Genomic DNA, 21,616 nt, shown 5'->3' on the forward strand with positions numbered 1-21,616 from the left:
ATCTCCCTCTGGATCTTAGCAGGGGACTGGTTTCATCTTTGTACCCATTGTAGAGCCTCACACAAACTCTACAGGTGTTCAAAAGATCTGAGTTGAATATGCTGGATTACTGTGACACTAGGTAGCAATTAGTGCACGTTAACTGTATCTTCACCTGACTCAAACAGTTCTTTTAAAGTTGCCAAAGCATCCAGCTAGACACACAGAACGGTTAACTGGAAAACAGGGTTTGCTTATCTCTACAGAAACAGAACAAAGCAGAGTGCAGGAGTGCTTATGCTTAACTTGCTTGATTTAGTGTTAGTAAATTAAAACTATTAATGTGTCCTGCTCTCTCCCCTTAACAGATGGAATCTTATTATCATCAAGCATAGCTTCTAAGATACAAGGTTTGTACATGCAGTCTTGCTAAAGGAAACCCACAGAGCTGTCAAATCACAGAAAACTTTGGCTCTTACTTATGAAAATCAGTACACTAAGTTAACAAATGGAGATTGATCCAAAAATGGCACCCTGATAAACAGCAGTTGACCTTTATTGGAAATACATGTTCTTCCGTAAGTGTCAGAGCTTGTGTCATGCTCATGGTTCATGATGAGGCCAAGTGTGGGGGTGAGCACATTCTACACTGTGTTGTCTAGACAGCTGGAGCTCATTAGACTGAACCCTCCCTGTTCGTATGAATAATGAGAAAAGAGAAAGAGTCCAGATATCCCCTCATGCAAAGGAAAGAGCAAGGGGGTGTCATGAACTTCATCTGTGTCCCCAAATGACATGTTTTTATAACTTGGACCAGCAGTCAAGGCCCAAAACAGTGGAGTCTCAGGCCCCTTTTGGCAGCCTGTCCTTAGGTGTGACCTGCCCAAAATGGCAGCCACAGCAGGGGGGAAGGGCGCAGGCACTCTGATGAGGGCATTCAGTGTTATACACTCTTGGTACATTCAGGCTGGTCACCATGTTTGTGCTGCCCACTGGCATCTTATACAATGTGTGTGGGGGTGAGGGGAGGGTAAAAAAGCCTCTAGCACAAGCTGGAGTTTACCTCAGAGATTCACCTCAGAGCTGTGGTGCTGGGAATTCAGGGGTTTGGATGTATCATTTGTGAAACATTGGATTGCTTGTATTTTATGGGTAGGCCCTTGAAAACAACACTTTCTTCTCTGTCTTTTAAATGAAATTTTAAATTTATTGTGTGTATTCGTGTGTGCATGTGCATGTCCATCTTACAGGAGCTGGTTCTTTCTTTTGGTTATGGGCTCTGGGGCTCTAACTCAGGTCATCAGGCTTGCAAAGCAAATACTTTTATCCTCTGAACCATCTTGTATCTCTCATCCCCTTGGAGACAGAGTTTTACTATGTTTCTTGGGCTGGCTTTGAACTCACAGTGCTCCTCTGGAGACAAGGCACACACCACTATGGGCCTGGCTCCTTTTTAATTTCTTATGTGAAAACTGGCCTGCAGAGATATTTTGTCACTTTTAAGGCTAATTTGGATACAACATTTTCTTAGGAAACTGCTAATCACACATAGGTTTCATTTCAAATTTACTTCCAAGGAGCTGAATAAAGTTTGAATTTTCTCCATTTATTCCTCCCTTGTACGTTCTTAATTCTGTAAATTTGCATTTTTGATTTTGTCAATTCATCTAATATCTATACTTAAGAATACATTTTGATTTTATATATTATGCTACTATTTTTCCAAATCATTAATTTTAATTTTTGCCCCCCCCCCCACTGCCGTGAATGAACCGTTTCCCTTTTAGAAGCTATTTTACTTATTTTTATTCTTCTAATTGCACTCATATTCTCCTCAATGACAAGAAGAAATTCCCAAAGTCAAGTTCAGTCTCTGTGATGACATGCTACCGTGATGTTGCTATCAATACTCAGCAAAGATGGGCAAACTCAAATAACTGGACTGGTTTCTGTGAAGCAGGATGGTTCAGCCTACTAGGCCTCGCCAGCATGTAAGCTGCAGTCCTTTTTTCTTTTTTGAGACAGGGTCTCCCTGTAGACTCCAGCTGGCCTGGAACCTGCTGTGGGGACCAGGCTAGCCTCGATCTCACAGAGATCCACCTACCTCTGCCTCCCAAGTGCTGGGATCCCATTTTTAAATGCTTCTGTCTTAGGGGTAGTTTTCAGTGTAGACTTTAGACTTTTTTATATTGAGATTTCAGACTTTAGGGTTTAAGGAGATTCAGTGTACATAGGACCCCATACTATATAGAGGCTAAACACTGACTCCCTTCTTCCAAACCAGTAAATTAATATAGACTTGATGAACGAATAATTCAATGTTCATAGCCAATTACAAAGGCACTGTAGCTCCAGCGATCACAAGACAACACAGACGCTTGGGATCTACAGCAGTTGCAGAAAGCATGAACTGAAGAGTATTTCAATGGATCACCCTTTTATTGTAGTGGTAATGTACTTTAAAGTACTTCCTGCTGGATGTCAGAGCATTAGTGCCAATCCATGCAGTTATGGAAAGAACCAGAAATGAGATGAGATCACTTGGTAGACTAGAGAGGGGCTGACTGTTGTGTAGACCATCTATGGAGCTTAGTGGAAGGGTGGCATCACTATATGTGCCCAGGTGAGGGACTGTGGTAGCTGCCTGATGACAGCACCCTGTTGAGACAGCACCTGTTTATAGCTGAAGGACACAGGCTCAGATAGGCTGTGACAGCTCAACTCCAAGTAAGAGCCTGTGCGTACAAGTCTACCTGCCACCAAAATGTCTGCCTCTTCATGATGCCAACAGCATTTGCTTGCTGACTTAAGGAAAAACTGTTAGATTTTAATTTAGTAAGCAGAGAAAGTTATTTAATTCCTTAGAAGTGAACAAGGAGAATAAATCAATAAAAGTTGAAAGAGACTATCTCTCCATCTGGAGCCTGCCAAATTCTACAAAGGATGTTCGGACACTGAAGGACAGAAAATTTGCAGAACAGTGACGGGAAGGCCAAGTGCTGCTTACAGTGTCCCCTCTTCAATGATTAATGAATGAGCACATAACTGATGGGTATATGTTGCCTTATAAAGACTATCTAAGGATGCTTAGGTACCTACTGGATATAACTGTAGCATCTTTATGAAGACCAGTGCCACCTTGTCTTTTAAATAGTAAGGATATGGTTATAGCTCCATCCATGTTGCCATGATTCCAAATTCTTGACCAGAGGAGTTCAGGTTCCTGACTTATCTACCAAACCCCAGCCATCTTCTTGTCTAATGCCAAGCTCATTTGTTTTTTTCCCAGAACACAGTATTATTGTTCCAGGAAAGTTCTTAGCTATGGAAGGCAACACTAGCCAGTTTGAGTTTTTCTTATGTAAATTTTAAAGCTGACTCAGACAAAAAGCTCAATTAGGGATGGGAGAAGCAGGAATGATGGCCCTGGTGCCCAGCTGACTTCCAAATGGAGGAAGATAAACTCTCAACTCTGAGAAGTATACCAATGTAGCAACTGCAATGGTGGATATTTACTCTACAGAAACAATTACACATACTTAATGAACATAGATATTTATAGTAATGAAAAACTGGAAGCATATCTCTATTAGAAATGTTAAACTGCAGCATAAACAGTTATATATCTAACACATACAGTATAATCAAAGCTTCAAATACTCTGAATACCTCAGTTTCCTCATCTGTAAAGCGGGCTATCAATTTATGCTTACCTCCAGAGAGCTGCTTTGGGGACTATATAAATTCATATGTGCCATGCAGAATAGAGTCTGGTTTAAAGTCAGCATCTAGTGGAATTATGATCATAGCATCTGTATAATCAGTATCATATAACTATGAGAAGGAAAGAGAAACTTGCAGGCATGAATGTATATTTTAAGTTTTAGAATCTTAAAAATGGAATGAACTCACTTTGAAAGGTCAAATACAGACATGTACCTCCCATGTTTGTACCAGCAAAGAAAATGCCTAGGGGAGACATGTCAGACTGCATAGCAGTCCTCTGGAGAATGTACTGATGAACTGGCTTCTCTGTGGTGCGACTGGGGGCTTGGGAAGGGTGGCTTCCACAGGCCATGTCTTCGCAGGGCCACTAGTCTAGAAAGCTATTATCATTATGGCTTTTCCATTTCACTGTTAAGAAAACTGAAGACACAGAGATTGATTTCAATGCATTAGAAGAAACAGACACCTATGTAACATCAAAGAGTCAGTTTTTGGTGACAAACACTCAGAAATGAACTCTTATGTAATACACAACATAAACTCCTATCTCTTTAGCACTGCTAGTCATAGAAAGCTGTGAACCCACTTGGGGTCCTCTGTCCTAGGCAGATCCTCAGACAGGAGGGGTGGACCATACCTGTGTGGACTGTGGCCAATGTGTATATAGGGATGAGCTGGTCTCCAGGAGATGTGCTGGGCCTGAGAAGAATGGTTTTGTTTGCTAGCGAATTGAGGCCAAGACAGTTTATGCCAACAGTATGTCTTAAGTGGGGACTCTGCATCACATGGCATCTCAGAGTAGATACGAAGGCCAGTACGTGAGCAGTTGACCAGCATATGCAACCAATCACCTCACAAAGGTCTGGATACTGAGGCTTGGATGAACCACTGCAGCTGGCAGACCTCTCTGTGCTGTTCCATGTCAGTGCTGTGTGTGAATTGCCCATGAGATGACACTTGGGTGCTGGGACCTGGCATCTCCGAGCCCTTCCCTTTACAACTCTTCTTTGGACTGATTTTAATCTGGGTCCCCTTATGAGAGGGGACAAACTCTGAGTGTCTGACTTCTGTGAGTCTTTCAAAACTGATGAACCTTGGGGTGGTCGTGGAGACTCCCGATTCACTATTGGTTATAAAGAGAGTGATCTGTGGACAGTCACAACCTGCACCCTAGAGGCATTCACAGCAAGGGCAAACCCATGCACATACAGCGTAAGAGAGCAGCTTGCAAGCTCCATGTTTGTGCTGGCAGGCCTTACCATCTTGCTTTTTACAAGTTCCTCGATAGCACTGACGAGCTCAGCTGCACTTGGAGTTTCAGAACTTGTGGGGCGGACCAGTAACCGAGAAGAGGCCTAGAGGAGAAGTTAAGAAAAAGAAAGGGGTAAGGGAGGTGTTGTGTTAGTAATTGGATAGGCAGTGACTCCTCTTGAAAGTTCCAGCCTTTTTTTTTTTTAAAAAAAAATTAAGTTCAGACAAAAAGACCACAAGTTTGTCTTTCTTTGCATTTATTTAGAGTCATCCTTTTATATTACAATATTCTGACATGAAATATTAAATAAAACCTATCTAGGATACATGTGGGAAGCAGAAAGTGTCTGGTTTTAATCCACAGTCCTGTAACATCATTATGTTTTTCAGAGCAGTGACTGGGCAAGGGGCATCCTAGCTAACTTGGCAAGTACTGGCTAGGCTCTAGGCTATGGAGAGAGAAACAGAATCAGGTCAGTGGAAGGGCAGAGGCTTATGTCTAATGGGCGAATTCCCAAATAACCAGGAAACAAAACAGGGTCACTAACAATGGCTTTACTGTGTTTATGGGATTAAGAAAAGGGAGAAACAAAAAAGAAAAGGAGCCAGGGTGCAGTGACCAGACGGGGGAGAGGGGGACAAGCTCACCATTTTCTGTGCCATCCATTTCCCCAATGATTAGTGCAGAGAACAGAAGAGCTGAAGCCTCACAAGCTACCAGATGCCACTTATGGCTAGAATCGAGGGTGTAACGGGGTGACATAAGGAAATCTGAGGGAAGGGCTACTGAGCTGAGTTGCAGTAATTAGCAAACAGTGTTTGCAGATTACTTGTGCTGTTGATTTGCTGGGGGCCAGAGGGGGTATAGGTAATATGAACCTTGCTTCATATTAAGGACAGCAGAGATGCATGTGACACATGGCTGGCTGTCCCAGTGATGTGTTTCTCACAGTGGACAGATACAGATTTATACAATAGGCTTTTACATACGTGGATCAAAATGTGCACTTAACAAAACAAACAGGTTTGGTCTAATGAAATTTGGAATATGATATGAACAAAATGAAGAAGAACTTCAAATGGAAAGGTAAGGGAACTGAGCCAAAACAGACACAGAACACAAATCAACATAATGCTGCAGTGAAAGTTTACAAAAAGAGAAAACAGAACAAAACAAAAAATTAGTTGCAAGATAATATACTGTCTAGGAGCATTACTAGATTTCGTAAATGAAGAATTGTTGTTGATAATACTCAACGAGGTACCAGAGCAACCACTAAGTGATTCCAGCAAACAAGAATATGGTGCAATTGACTCTTAAAACAGAGGGGAAAATTCCTTTATTTGGTGAATGAGCCAATAAAGATTGGCCTCTTACTGCTTGGATAACCACCCAGATTTAAGAAGTTTCACTTGTCCGCTTTATAAAAGCTATTAGAGGTGTTATAAAAACAGCTTGGGAATTGTCAGAAAACTCACACAACCCCATTCCCTGGCTAGTCACCAAACATGGGTTGAGGGCCTTGCTCGCTTCCTCTCTCACCCAGAGAAACCTGTATTTAGGATGCATGTGAAACTCCAAGGCCCAACCCAAATTCAGCTTTATATTCAATAACAGTGTGCCTAGACTCACAGCACCCTGGTAACACTGGGACCGTGTGCTACACGGGGCAGCTCTGGGCTGTGCAGATGTGTGTTGTGGTTCTGACTACAGTGCGGTATGTGGCAGCCTTACTCTGGCTGTCAGAGGAGACCCGAGGTTGGTAAACACAGGGTTAACTAATCCAGCAAGTGACTATCATACTGACAAGGGAGTCTGGAAAGAAAAAGGGGAAAATGTGGAGGAAAAAGATGTTGAAAGCACATATATTTTATTCAGAACTTAGTTATTACCAAAATAAAAAGCAGCAATGACTTCCTAGCTTGATTTAAGCACCTGACTGACTATTGAGGGTCACTATGGGACTAGGCTACACTTAGCAGGCTTCCTTCTCTGGCATTTTATTTTTGGGTTCCATAGTTGGGGTAGACAAAACAATTTAAAATTATGTAAAAATTCAAGGGGAAATAAAGAGAGAGACTGACATGATTTTCAGCCTTCATGTTACTGAGGAGTCTTGAGGTTCTCGGCTCATTCCTGTCACCTTGGTAACCACACACACACACACACACACCCCAGAGTAGTCATACAACGTATTTGTGTTGGAAAAGCAATATAACTGTATTTTAAAAAGGAACTCATGAGCAAAAACACCTCCCTGAGGGAACAAGATGGCCTACTGTTTGCTAAGAGCTGCATTTGGGAAGGCCTCATGGGACTTCTCTGATTGTTCTCTCAGGACTCTAACCAATACACTAAAAAGCTTAAAAATTACTTTAAGAGCAACAATTACAGACACATCATTAAAATGCACTGAACGTATCTGCAGGGCCATGTGGTAGGAGAACATCATATGCTGGCCTAGTGCTTGTTCTAAATGGGCTTGGTATTCATACTTCTGAGATATAAACAGGCTGATTGCTGGGAAGGTGCCTGACCACATCCCTGTACCTCCTGGCCCTTGAAATACAGGCAGTAGACAGCTAGGGGAGGGCTCCACCTGTGACATGGGATCCCATTTACCTTGTCATCCTGCGAGTCTGGCTGAAGGAGGCTGTGCTGCTGGATGGCCATAGGTGGGGGGAGGGGCACAGCGTCAGCCCCCTCCTCTCCTTCTTCTTCTCCACAGCTCTGCATTCCAGAGGAGGAGGATTTAGAGAGTGTGCCACTGCTGAGGCCCTCGTTCCGTCCTCTCTGAAATCAAACCAACAATTAGTCATTGAGCTATGGCTACCAGGTTGAGTGGGCTACGGCTACCAGGGTTGGTATAGTGTTTAGACTCTGGGCCCTAAGGAGATAATTAGAAAAGCAGAGAGAGACCAGAATTAAGCATCATATTAATTTTCCTCTGTTCTTATACATGAAAACAAATTTAGCTTCAGCTTTAGTCAGAAGACATAGATCTATATGGATATGTAAGCACAAAATGACCACCATACTCCAGGAAAACTCAGCAAAGACAGGCTTGAGAAACACAAGCAAGCCTAGAAAATATGTACAGCAATGAAATGAAACAAATGTAACCCTGTTTCACTGCCTTTTCTTTTTTGAGACTGTGTGGAACTTGGCAGAATCCAAGTTTAAAAACCCCACCAGCCTCTTCAGAACTGAAGACTGTCTTGGGGATCTCAAAATGAATTATTTCTGGCAGTTATAATTTAAAGCCTCCTGGGTCAAAAGGAAAACAAAAGTATCATGGATGTCCTGTGTCCACTCTGGTGACATGGGAATAATGTGGTATGTCCTACTTGTTTGGGAAGAGGAGTTAAATGGGTATTTTCAACAGCATCTTTCAGTTTGTGCCTGGATTTATCAGTCTGCTAAGCAGAAACTTAAAGGGAGGCAACACTGGTGTTTTCTGGGTAAACCAAACCAAATTTATTATTTTTTAAATTTTTTAAAATTTTATGTGTATGAGTGTTATGCCTGCATGTAGGTAAGTGCACCCGTGTCATGCAATACCCGCGGAGGACAGAAGATGCTGTCAGATCCCCTGGAACTGGAGTTAAGGACAGTTGTTAGCTGCCATGTGGGTGCTGGGATTTGAAACCGGGTCTTCTGCAAGAACAATCAGTGCTCTTAACCACTGAGCCATCTCTCCAGCCCCCAAATTTATTATTCTTAACGAGAGAGAAAAGCAGGTGCTGGAAGGGCTTAGCCTTTGGCCACCCATAAAGTGAGGGCTGACACAGGCCTGCCGCACGGACTCACCTCTTCGATGGTCTCGTCCTGAGGGGTGGCAGCACTGTCATCCGAGTCCTTTTGTGAGCCAGCGTCTGCACTCTTGCGGACCTCTCTGCTCTTCTTGTGCTTATGGGCAAGTTTCTTCACGTGTCCATCAGCCTTGCCACTGCTGAGCCGCCGCACAGGGCTTGTGAGCCATTTGCGCAGGGTGTTGCCTGGCCTCTTGGGGCCTGGTGAGCTCTGGGCTCCAATCATGTGGGGCTGAAGGGAAGCCACAGAAGCAGGTGGACTAGCATCATTACTGGAGACAGACAGCGAGTCTGATGAATGAGAGGGAGAGACTGTTTTATTGACCATGACACAAGCTCCCCAGGTCAGGGTCAAGTCAGCTTAACAGAGGCTCAGGTAGGCTGCTGGGAGCTTTGTCTATTTATTGGCTTTACCTAGATGTTGAAACAATGAGATGCTCTCTCTTCTGGGATGTGCATCAAACTTGAATTTTGCTACAGATGGTCCTTTTCAAGATGCACTGCCCCTTCCAAAAATATCTCCTGTCACCAATCCTGAAGACTACTTGGTTTACTACACGGATTTTTTTTTTTTTTTTTTTTTTTTTTTTTTTTTTTTGGCTACCAACAGGCAGGTTAAATGCAGGACCGAGGGGAGGCTTCCATCAAAATTCCATGAAGCTGCAGAGGCCAGGCAATGTCTCCAGGGTCATTAGGGATAGAGCCTGGGCAATGGCAGCCCTAACAAGTCAGCCTAGGCTACCTGTCTTCAATAAGCCAGATAAACAGATAGTAGTGTTTTTGACATGGGGTTTCATGTGGCCCAGGCTGGCCTTAAGCTTACTGTATAAGTTGAGGATGGCCATGAACTCCTGATTCTCCTGCCTCTACCTTCCAAGTGCCAGGATTACAAATACATGTTACCAAGCTTGGTTCAAATGCATAGATATAAAATGTCATTAGTTGCTTAAAACCTAAAGCCATCGAGGACAAAATTTAGAATTATTTTCATTCGTTGCTTGGTTAATAAAGCCAGAAAAGAAGAATTTAAAGTTTTTAAAGTTTTAGCTTTATATAAAATGAAAAGGCTTTAGTTACATAAATTAATATAATTATCCTAAACTAATTCTGTCAATGAAACGCATTAGTTCAATTCACTACTGTTGAGTATCTATGTATCTATCCATCTGTTCATCTACCCATCCACCCATCCAATGAAAAAGGTTACACTCTGACACTAGCACCCATCTGAAAAGGCCATGTCTAGCATCAACTCATTGATGGGGTCAAGGCACAGCTGGTAGAGTTCCCGGGAAGTCATATAGCTTTCTGCTCACAGACAATGCAGGATCAATGCACGTTTCCTTGCTGGCAACTTAAAGTTATCTCATGTGCTTGAGTAAAAACTAGCAATAACAAAGGCAATGCATTTTAAAATCAAAGAAGAGAGGAGGTGCCGTTTCAACTATCCAAAATGCTTTACAGAAAGCAGGTCTAAATCAAGCTTCTCATTGGATTTAAAAATTAAACACACTCAGGGCTGGAGAGATGGTTCAACATTTAAGCTCACTTGCTGCTCTTACAGAGGACCCGGGTTCAATTCCCAGCATCCACATGGTAGCCAACCACCACACAGTTCCCGGGGATCTGATACTCTCAGTGGGCATTGCATGACATGGGTGCATTTATACACATGTAGGCAATACAGTCGTACACATAAAATAAAAAAAGATAAAAAAAATACTCGATTCACAGCTGATGACTTTTCAAGAAGAAAATCTTTTAGATTTCAGTAATGGTGGACAGTAAACTAATCCATAGAATTAGGTAAGGTATTACTGTAAACCTGAAAAATCAACAACACTGAGTGCCCCCTTCCCAAGCACCTGACTCAAGGGCTCCTCTGTAGTGACGTGGAATCAAATGATTTTTAGGAGTAATGAGGACGACCATTGGTGGTGTGTTTATTTTCTTAGTTCCTTTAACATCTTAAAAATGCATGACAACTAATCTCTAAAAACATTATTTTACATATACACCTGTACTGGCTCTTTGTCTTGTGTCACCAGAGATCATTGTGTGCTGCAGTTAAACAGCTAGAGTTAAGCCCGGATGCCTGTAATTGCATGCAGTATCAACAGCAATTCCCATAAAGGCTCTAGACACTTGCCCAGACAGTCAATGCCCATCTAATTGCTATTTCATTCTTCCTTTGCCCAACACACAGGCTGATGAGGGTAGGGCCTTCTATACATAGGCGAATCATTTTACACAGTATCATTCGTGCTTGAAAATCTGGTTTTTTTTTTCCTCCCTAGAAGCAAACTGGCTACAACAAGCAATACTTGTTAAAAATACCAACTCTCTTGCCTGTGTTCATATATATGTACTGTGTATATATACACGTACATATATTTTACTTTTATCTTTAGTGAGAGTTATTAAACCATGTTCACACCAGTGTGCTTTCTTAGACATAATCCAGAAGAAGGAGAGAATGAGGGCTTCAGGCCACTCTCTTTCCCTGGCATCTCCTCAGGGCACAGGAAGCCAACAGTCTTCAGATCAGGCCTCTGGGTGAAGGGACCACACAAAGGACAAAGAGATGAAGGCCTGGACAACCCATATGCCAGATGATACTTTGTTAAGTTAACATTGAAAATTTTATTTTCAGATAAGGTCTCACTTCTTTGCCTAGGCCAGCCTCATCCTTAAATCCATGATCCTCTTGCCTCAGACTCCCAAGTATGCTGGGATTACAAGTACATGCCACTAAGTGCACTTGAACTAACATCTTTAAAATTACTAACACTATATGGCCACAACAGGTTGATTCAAAGAGGCTTGGCAGGGTGACTGTGAAGGGAATGGACCTTGTTCCTCACCTCACTTCACTGGTGTGAAAACACTAGCAGTACTAGCACAGCAGCCAGCAAAAACCAAGAAAGAAATTTTGTTGAATTTTTGGTATTAGATCTTCAGGCTTCCAAAATGAAACTGTTTTCATTTTGGAAGCCTGAAGATCTAGAGGGGAAACGATCTTATCTGTCTGTCTTTAAGATTAGCAGACATTCTGTTCTATCCAGTGCAAATCTGGTGTGAGTTAAAATTTTGGTTATTAGCAATGGGAAAACCCAAAATAATATTAAAACAGATAAATGATTCTTCTTTCAACTTCATAACTACAATGTCAAATTCCTCATGCTTTTGATTTTCTCTGAAAAAAAATTATGTTTTTTTTAAAAAGTACTGAAATTCCCTTTATCTAAATCTGTAGATGGCAACAGCTCATACATCATCTTTGGGCTGGGTGGGATGTGACATAATGCATAAAACAGAAGTTTTTAAAGCTTCAAAAAATTTTAAATATAACAATCAACAGAACACAGTAAAGCATCTGCTGCTTTTTTAGTTACCTGAAGAGGTTTTTCCAAATAGACCAAATGCCCTAATGTAAATTTTGAATTAAACCAGAAGTACTAATGGCACCTGTTTGGTGGACATGTGGTCTCCACTGTTATCGGGCATAGACTAAGCATCTGCTGCATACTAAACACACAGAGCTTAGCATGCACGGTCTCTTTGGGAAGACCCTGATTTAGTGGTCTGCACATAGTTCTTTTTCCCAAGAGGTTCTGCTGGCCACCACAGTCAATGGGCTGTGAGGAATGGAATCTGGTGTCTGGGCACAGTGGCAACAAATGTGGGGCATGTTGCTCCCTTCTCAGGTACCTGAACAGGATCTGATTGTGGATGGCTCAGCTCAACAAGGCTAATCCTCCAAAGGATGGTTCCATTGCTTCAGAGGAGTATGACAAGTCCATCAAGACAGGAAGCTGGCCATGACTCTAGATGGCAGGCATTGTGTGGGCAGGTACTTAACTGCCAATAGGCTGCCTGGCATATCCATGAAGCTTAGTAAGTATGTGTAGAATAGAGGAATAGGTAAGGAAATGAACTGACTATAGGCTTTCTCAATTTCTGTTTGCCTACCCCATGCACACTGACAATATATGTTAACCACCGTTGACAGTGATATCCTGAGTGTGGTATACTGAGATCAGTTTTGTGATAACTATAAGTGGGTATCTAACTTCAGTGATGTACACAAGGCTGTAAATTTTTTTTGAGACAGGGTCTATGGCCCTGACTGGCCTGGAACTATGTAGACTAGGCTGGCCCCAATCTCACAGAGATCCGCCTGCCTCTGCCTCCTGCGTGCTGGGATTAAAGGCATGTGCCACCATGCCTGGCCACCCTCTTGTGGTCTCTCCTCCTGCACTGCTCACTGCTTTCCTCTTTCAGCTGTGTAGAACCAGGACTCCAAGTCCAGAAAGAGGATTGATGACGGATGCAACAAAGAGCCCTAGACTTGTTGAGCCTATGTCTGGGCCAGGTTTTCCCATATATGACCCAGGTAGTTGCAATGACCAGGGGTTTTCATACCTCACAGGGCCAAAAGGGGACTAGTGGGAATACAGGAGTGAATGAAGCAGCTTTATAAACTATATCGTGCTGTTTACACATACAAGGCTGGTTGAGGCTCCCTGGTGGTACACAAGTGAGTACACTATATTTATGTAAACTGCAAGTACCCAGACAACAGGAACTAATGGCAGGCCCAGGCACGGCATCCAGGGAATACTAAAAATACATGAAGGACACAACCTAGATAAATGATTTTATACATTTCTATTTTTAGGTATCTTGTTCCTTACTAGGAAAGCAAAGTAAACTGGGCATAAAGAGATTCTATTAGCCTGTGAGTAATTTAAAAAGACTCCCAGGTGTGCACACAGGGAGCCTCCATTGTCTGCTTAGCTCTCCTGGTTTTGAGGAGAAATACCCAGGTAGATGGCTTTCTTGCTGGACTGAGTTCACACAAAGACTGCAGTGGATGGATTCCTTTTTAAATATGATGAAAGAATGGGGGCTGGAGAGATGGCTCAGTGGTTAAGAACACTGGCTGCTTACAGAGGACCCGGGTTCAAGTCTCAGCACCCACATGGCAGCTAACAACCGTCAGTAACTCCAGTTCCAGAGGATTCAACACCCAATTCTGACCTCTGCGTGCAGTGCACAACACCCTTACATACATTGCAGGGAATACACTCATACACATAAAATAAAAATAATAAGTAAAATATTTTTTAAAACAATGAAAGGAAAAGCCAAAGACGATGACAAGGGAAAGTAAAATGCTAATTTCAGCCCCCACAGGAAAGTGTTTTATCACGTGCACACAGCCAGAACTGGGGGGAGGAGAAATCCTTCTATTTCTAGTCTGTAAATCTGGACATCTGTGATTAATAAAAGAACTGTTTTTTTTTTTTTTTTTAAGAGAAAAAAAAGAAAAAAAGAACCATATCCTGCTAGCTGCAAACTAAGGAAGCTTGTGTTTGTTTTTGGCTTTCTCCGGCTACTACCATGGTCAAGTCTCATAGACCTACCAGTGCTTCAGAGAAACACCTGGACTGCAGGCAATGTTGGCAAACTTCCACAGACCCTGAACTTCACTCACTGAAACCTGCATTTCTTCGGTTTCAAGGTCTCAACAGCATATGTGTTCCAAGAGGGGGAGGCTTGTGCAGCTTTGTGTGGGCATTGGACCTGGGGCTGGGGCCTGGCTAGCACGCACAGGGGCTCTGCGAGTATTGGTGAGTGCAGACAGCAGCCATGGGTCTGGGTTCCAACCTGTCAGTCACCTGAAAGCTTTAGTATTTTCAAAGTCCATGGGTCATCTGCTTTAGTTTTTTTGGTATTTAAAATGGTTATGAGTCTCAGGCCACTGGGGCTGAGGGTTTTATACAAAGGCTTTTGTAAATATAACTGTATACAGATCTGAGGCGATATTCATTTTTACAGGAGAAAAAGAAACTACCAACAGTAGGAAGTAGGACAAAATGGTGGGATGATCTACCTGAAAGACAAGTATCATCAGAGTATCTGAGGCTAGCCAGGCAGGGTTTAATGTTCTCTACCTGGCCTGTGAAAGAAAGCACTCCGGGCCTAGCGAGAGGACAGCTGGGAATGCAGAGTCCGTTGGGATGGCTAGTGCAGTGGGCTTCTTCCATCCCCTCCATCTGCTGTGACATGCTTCCCTCACTTGTCACATCAACCAAGCACACCTATGGGACCATGAATCACGGCTGAGGATGCACACCCACAAGATGTATGTCGTAGATACCAGGAGACTTTCCAGTAAACATTTTAAATTCTCTGCAGTCTCCCCAAATGATTTTAGCTAGGGTGGTTTTTAATATGTGTATGAACATATTGCCTGCATGTATGTAAGTGCACCCACGTCGTGCAATGCCTGTGGAGGTCAGAATAGGGTGTTGAGTTCCCTGGAACTAGGGTTAAGGATGGTTGTCAGCTGCCATGTGGGTGCTGGGAATCGAACCTGGGTCCTCTGCAAGCACAGCCAGTTCTCTTTAACTGCTGAGCCATCTCTCTAGCTCTGGTTTTTAAATTCTTTAAAAATCTTTGTGTGTGTGTGTGTGTGTGTGTGTGTGTGTGTGTGTGTGTGTGTGTTGATGCTGGGGAAGTTCAGCAAGGCCTTGGTCTATCACTGAACTAAACCTGCAACTTCTGGTTAATATAAGTTACTCTACCTTGGTGTCATTGTAGATGTGGTAAAGAATGTGTATCCAATGAACTATGCAATGATGTCTTCCTAAAGGCTTTGACCAGGATATGTATAACACAGAAACAAATTTCCAAAGCAAAGGATTCATTTCCAATTCTTGAGGACTTAAGGGTGTTTATAATAGAAGCTACTACTACATATTTAAGAAAGCCAACTGAAGGATTCTCTAAAGCCTGAGAAGAATTTCATGAGAGTATCTGAGGCTAGCCAGGCAGGGTTTGGTTTAATGTTCTCTACCTGGCCTGTGAAAGTTTCTCAAACCAGTCTTATCAGGAGTTGAATGCAGCAAATTGAGCTTATGTTCAGGAAGTTCCTCTACCACAGCAGGGAGGTGGCAGTGGACACACTGAACCAGCACTGCACAGACTAAACTGCCTCCAATATTCCAAAGCATCTCCACTCTTCAAATGTGATTTTAATTCCTTTTAGAAACAAGGTGACATAACATTTTCTGAATTCAAAATACAATACCAGTGCCCTATGGAATCTCTTGAGGATGACACAAGTGAGCTAATCCAAAGTCATTCCTCCAGATGTGGCTTTCAGAGACCATATCTTGTCTTTGTTTTAGGCATGATTATAATTGTCTCACTGTCCACAGTTACCACAGGTGATGATGGGTGAGACATCTGGGGAACCAGGTAAGAAATTAAGGAAAATGCTGATCTGCCTAGTGACATGGCACAGTTTGGTGGTTAAGAACACAGATATATTTCAATGACAATTTCCCAAACAAAATCTGTATTCTATTTGTGAATAAGTACCTGCAAACTTTCCTTGTCTCACTTACATTTTCTGTTCTGGTTTCTTGCACTTAGACAGGTTTTACTTCTCTTTTGCACACTAAGTCTTAATTTGCTCCTCAGAACTGTAAGGCCCCATGAGGGTGGTAGCTCTGGCTTGGCCTGGACAAGGTGTGACTGAGTTCTATGCCTCTCCCACATACCTAGGATCCAGCTTCACTCTGGGCTGGACTGTCATGCAGATGTCCTGTCAGCACAGGATGTAATCTTTCAAAAACGAAGCTATGAGGCTCTGAGTCTTGGGAATGGTAATGAATGAAAATGTGGAAAAAGAATACAAACAGCAAATTTTACATACTTCATGGTGTGGTGCAGAGTGGGTAGGTCCTTGATGCCAGAAATGTGAACTTTGTGTCTGCTTCAAATACAAAGTGAACACAGAAAACAGTAAATTTCTAAGCTCTTTTCTAAAAAGAATCCCCACATTGAAGCAAAAGCCCAGCACAGAATTGCCATGGCTCATCTCTAATGAAGAACATGTGTTTCTGCAGCCTGAGAAAAAGCACATAAATGGCCAACAGATCCATTGCTCTCTGGGCAGCCCCTCCCACACTCTCACTTGCCCAGTAGGGCACCATCCCCCAACTCCTGTGACCCCTGAGTGTGAAAACACAGTCAAGTCTGGGACATAAACTAAAACCAACTGAAAAGCAACTACATATCTGAAAGGCAACTATGTATCTTTTTCTTATGAAGGCTGAAAGTCAGAACCCTTGCAGAGACATGTGAGTATGCATGCACACAGGCACAGGCATGTGAGCATGTGCGCACACACTTTGTGCTGTAGTCTCAGTGCGCTAGGTCAAGTAGTGTGTGGCCTCCTTAATATCTAACCCAAGTACGGTGAGTGACTGGGGTGCTCTGTGACCTAGAGAAGCTCTCAATGTGACCGGTCCTCATGTTCTTCCAGACAGACTTTTACACATTTATTCTCAAAGGAGGGATGCTGACCATCAGCATTTCTAGTTGGGAAGCCATTTCATTTTAAAAGTGTTTTTACTTTTTGTCACTAAAATCTCAGATAAAGAAACATGAAGAAACTAAGCAATGGAAACAGATGGCATAATCCTTTGGTTGGCTAGTCAGATGAACAGGAGCTCATTTATTGCCAAAATGGAAATTTAAAAACCCATCAGAGATGTGAAAATGAAGAGTCATTATGGACAGTGGATGACGGGAAGGGTGGGTTGAATTGGCCCGGATGTTAGACACTCAATCCAATCTAAGGACAGTAGAGCAGGAATCTCCAAGTGTACCAGAATCTACAGCAGGTAGGTGATTTATGACCAGACCATACTGATCCAGGGAGTAACTTGGAGACTGCTAAGCCTTGAAGGGGCTTAAATAGGGGGCAGCCATCGTGACAAGAGGTCAAGATAAACATCAAGGCACAATTCTGAGCTTCCTATATATACTGCCCCAGGCCAGGCAGAAGGCTGAGAAGACAGTGTCTTCCATTAGGCCCATCAAGCAATGTTTCTGCCCGTCTCCTGTCTCCATCCAGGAGTGGGACAGGGAGTCAGGCATCTCTGGGTCCACTGCAAACCTGGCAGCCATATAAACATTGTTTAAAATCACACTTATGAAAAACAGATTGTAAGGAATTCTTCCTTTTTCAACCCCACCTTGATGGTGGAACTTACTTTAAAATGCTACTCTTCTGTACTCTGGAAAATACTGACTTTGAGGAGTTTCTCTGGCTCATTTCTGTCATTTTGATGGGGCTATTTCCAGGGTTTTTTTTGTTGTATTTTTTCTTTCTTCCTTTTTTGGTGAGTCAGTCCCTAGAATATATTTTTTGGGGGAGATGAACAGCAGTCTTTTTCTGCAAATCAAGAGTCTAAACAGTCAGAAAGGGGGAAAAAATCCCCAAGAAGCTATTTTGCCAGTGACGAACAGTAGGTCAAAAGCAGACTGCTTCAATCACAGCCTTACTGAATAAAAGAGACACTCAAAAGTTCAACGAAAACAAGACCAGAAAGATATACATGACCCTTAGAGGCTGACATTTCTGGCTAACAGCTTTGTATGACCTGTCCCAACCTGGCTCCACTCTTCTGCAAGCTCAGTGATCATTAATATGTACGGGGGTATGGCAGGGAGGCTGGAAGGATAGCACTGGTTTTAAATCAGTTCTCTATCAGCAAGCCCCACTGTCCACATTGAACTCTGTGGGGCAGTGCTCCTGGGAACACATCTCAGCGTGACCCATGGACAACAGAGCCAGCCATCCCTGTCGTGAACAAGAGGAAGGGGCCCAAAACCACTCCTGCTCTGGGTGGCCTGAGGGCAGCTTCCACAGAGACTCTACAGACATGGATGCTACATAGGATCCCACATCCACTCAGGCACCACCACTGTGCAGAGTGCACATGGCAGGAATGCATCCTTGTGTCAGTACGTGATCTGGCCTGTTAAGATGCTCAGAAGCTAAAAGCACTTCTGAATGCTCTGCTATGCATTTGGGTTTTCCATTGGTTGATTGTCTCGGTATGCTACAAGTCAAATGGCTGTTCTTTTTCAAACACACACACACACACACACACACACACACACACAAATAATAATAATAATAATAATAATAATAATAATAATAATTCAAAAAAAGTCAGTGTGCTTACCAGACTGTTTAGCATTCAGTACACTGCTGAGCTAGGGAGGAAGAGGTTCTTTCTGTTATTAACTAACAGTGCCTCTGTTTAGGAAAGTCATTCCCAAGGCAATGCACTATTTATCACTGCCTGAGTGAATAATCATCATTTATGGGAGCACACAGTTAACTTGAGGGGCATCAAACAGTCACATGGTACTCACAAACCATTCTGCTTTTCAAGTTCCTAACACTGTTAGAGGGGATGAATGTTTAATTCATGGCCACAGTGGTTCCTGATAGTCAACATCAAGTGCCGGGCACTAAAAAAAAAAAAAAATCTAATCTTCAGAAGGCCTACATCTGGCACCATACTTTCTACAATGGGCATTTCTATTTTTTGGTTACTGTATTCCTATTACTAGTTGAAAAATGAAGCTACTTAGGCTTCCTTGTTACAGAGGAAGTAAGTTTTGGGGGAGGGTATGTGTAGATTTTTTTTTTTAAAGCTGAAACATGTCTTTATGTGAATCAAGGGACACACAAAGATCTTCCGAAAAAGTGTTTTAAAATAATGCTCTACAGTTCAACTATGTGATTGATTTATTTCAAGTGATGATAGACTATACTTTGTTCATACATAAATTTATTATTATTCCTTTAAAATTAAAACCAGATTCCCAAATGTCAGCAGAGAAAAGTATTTTACTGTCTCAAAAATGTCTGAATTGCATCAGGACACACATAACAAGACAGCTACGAACCATGCAAATGTATAAATGCTGTCAGAAAGCCACGTAAAAACATGCTCTTTTTTTTTTACAGCATTAAGGAGCAGCGGGGAGGCCCTGGAATGTTCTGTACTGAGTCTGCCAAGTATTGTCACTTTGTACATCCTCCATGGGGCGGGTTAACTACAGCATCAGTCTCAAGGGATGGAGTATTAGTTTAGAAGAGTTATGGCTGTGCAGAGGGAGGAAGCAGATGATTCCCCCAAACCACAAAGCAAATATCCAGCACATTATATTCTGAAGTTTCTGGTTTAATTCAAAAACAAAGAAACAAAAGAGCCCCTAACCAATTAGGAATTTCTTCTAAACTGTATTTTAGTAACACTAACAAAAGCAAAATGCTGCTCCAACTAAGCTAATAGTATGTGAACAAACATGAACACAACTGGTACCCACAGATTCAAGGAGGAAAAGCCCAGCATGCCTGTGGGTACTCCCATTCCACAGCCTACCCCAAAGGACACTCAAAGCTATGCTGGCCACCTCTCACTTGATGTCATCTTGTCTCCACTGCCCTCATAGGCCCTGAATGGCACAGACTTCTGCTTTTTTTTACATCATCAAGGATTTTTTTGAGTACTATCCCTCTCTCTTTTGAGTTATCACATAATAAAACAGCAGCAAAAACCAAAGAACAAAAAGAAAGGAAGGTTAGAGTGCCTGTCTTTGAAGGAAACTACCGAGAATTCTGGCCTCAGGAGTGGGGAGCTAAGAATCCCTACTCCCTGTTAATAGGGGCCTCCTGAGAACTCTTCTCAGGGCCTGTGTTATTCAGGCCACTTGTAACTGGTGAGAAGGAAGACAGGAGGGAGGCCTGGAGTTATTCCAAGAAGAAACAAAGCAGGCTTGGGACAAAGAGAATGAAAAAGAACTAATGCCTCTGCTAGGAACACCCATTAAAGTAGGATTCAGTCCTCAGCTTTAACTAGTGCTGCTGTGATAAACTGGCACTGTTACCTCAAGGGAGGCAGGCAACTACAGAAAGCAGTCAAGCAGTCTCTGGTGGGGATGGGGTAGAGGGTGACTGGGGCAGGTACTGTGCTATCTATCTGGCTGAAGAAGGGCAAAGGGAGAAACATTCCATTTCCAGTTCATATGGCACCAGAAGCATGGCACATTCCCTTTTGCAGTCGGAGTCTTGTTCTCAAGATTTGACCTTGGGTGCCTCTTCCTCGGGCCACTTCTTACAAGAATCCATCAGCTTGCAGGGATAAAAGAGAAAGGGGAAGCTGCCATAGGGCTTATATACTTTGTGTTTCTCCGTGTTTGAGTCCCCCAGTCTTCCTTTCCTGCTGACAGACATAGGTCCATTTTCACCACAGTTTGAACTGTTTGTTTTAGTAAGATGTAATGGCGGAAGCATTTTTCAGCTGTGCCTCTGAGAAAAGAGAAAACTGGGTATGACGGAGCTGAATTTTTATGATCAAATCCTTACCAATATCAATAGAAGAGGCATGAATTTACACACAGAAAAACCAGAAGAAGCCATATCCACACAGCATCCGTGACCGTGAGGGCTGTTTCCTTCTCTGCTGCCCCTCTTCCTCCAGCCTGTGAATTCCAGCTCTGTTCCAGTTAAGAAAATGAAGGATCCTAAATGTGATACACTTTGTTCACATTTGCAAGGGCTTATGTGAGAACTCGAAAAATTAACAGGAACATTGGGCTGTGGCTGCCCAGTTCCTACCCCCAATCCTGCAGGCAGGAAGAGGAAATCAAGGCTCTCTGGATGAATTCCACACTCAGTCAAGCTCCCTACAGATTCATAGTGTTTATGGACTTGCTCACTTACCCCAGAGGCCAACTCTGAGCACCTGGAGGAAATTCTTTAGAATGCAAAGCCATAAATTTGTGCTTTCCTTGAAACCTGGCTGATGAGATTGATATACTTAGACACACACAAAGAGAGACTGCAGCTCACCATCAAGATGTGTGCCCTGCCTAGAAAAGACAGTTCAGTGCCAGGAAAGGTTATTTTGTCCAAAGGCTCTCCACCAGACCTTGGGGTTTTAAGGGCTTCATGGGGGGGGGGGGA

At 42.8% G+C, this 21,616-nt stretch overlaps 1 protein-coding gene across 2 annotated transcripts in view; it reads right to left on the reverse strand.

The window, feature by feature from the left end:
- The window catches only part of Trio (trio Rho guanine nucleotide exchange factor), a 348,717-nt gene that overhangs the window by 37,924 nt on the left and 289,177 nt on the right, over nt 1-21,616 (reverse strand). Inside the window, exons 35-37 of one of the 2 annotated variants that reach the window (XM_029557993.1) lie at nt 8,768-9,060; nt 7,580-7,750; nt 4,965-5,060 (exon numbers count right to left, since the gene is read on the reverse strand). In XM_029557993.1, the coding sequence (XP_029413853.1) occupies nt 4,965-5,060; nt 7,580-7,750; nt 8,768-9,060 (560 nt within the window). Of the gene's footprint in view, nt 1-4,964; nt 5,061-7,579; nt 7,751-8,767; nt 9,061-20,255; nt 20,960-21,616 lie in introns of those variants that run through there. The other variant, XM_029557991.1, reaches the window with a different exon arrangement.

Source organism: Nannospalax galili, unplaced genomic scaffold (assembly GCF_000622305.1).
Source record: "Nannospalax galili isolate Female #2095 unplaced genomic scaffold, S.galili_v1.0 scaffold207, whole genome shotgun sequence".
Lineage (NCBI taxonomy): Eukaryota > Metazoa > Chordata > Mammalia > Rodentia > Spalacidae > Nannospalax > Nannospalax galili.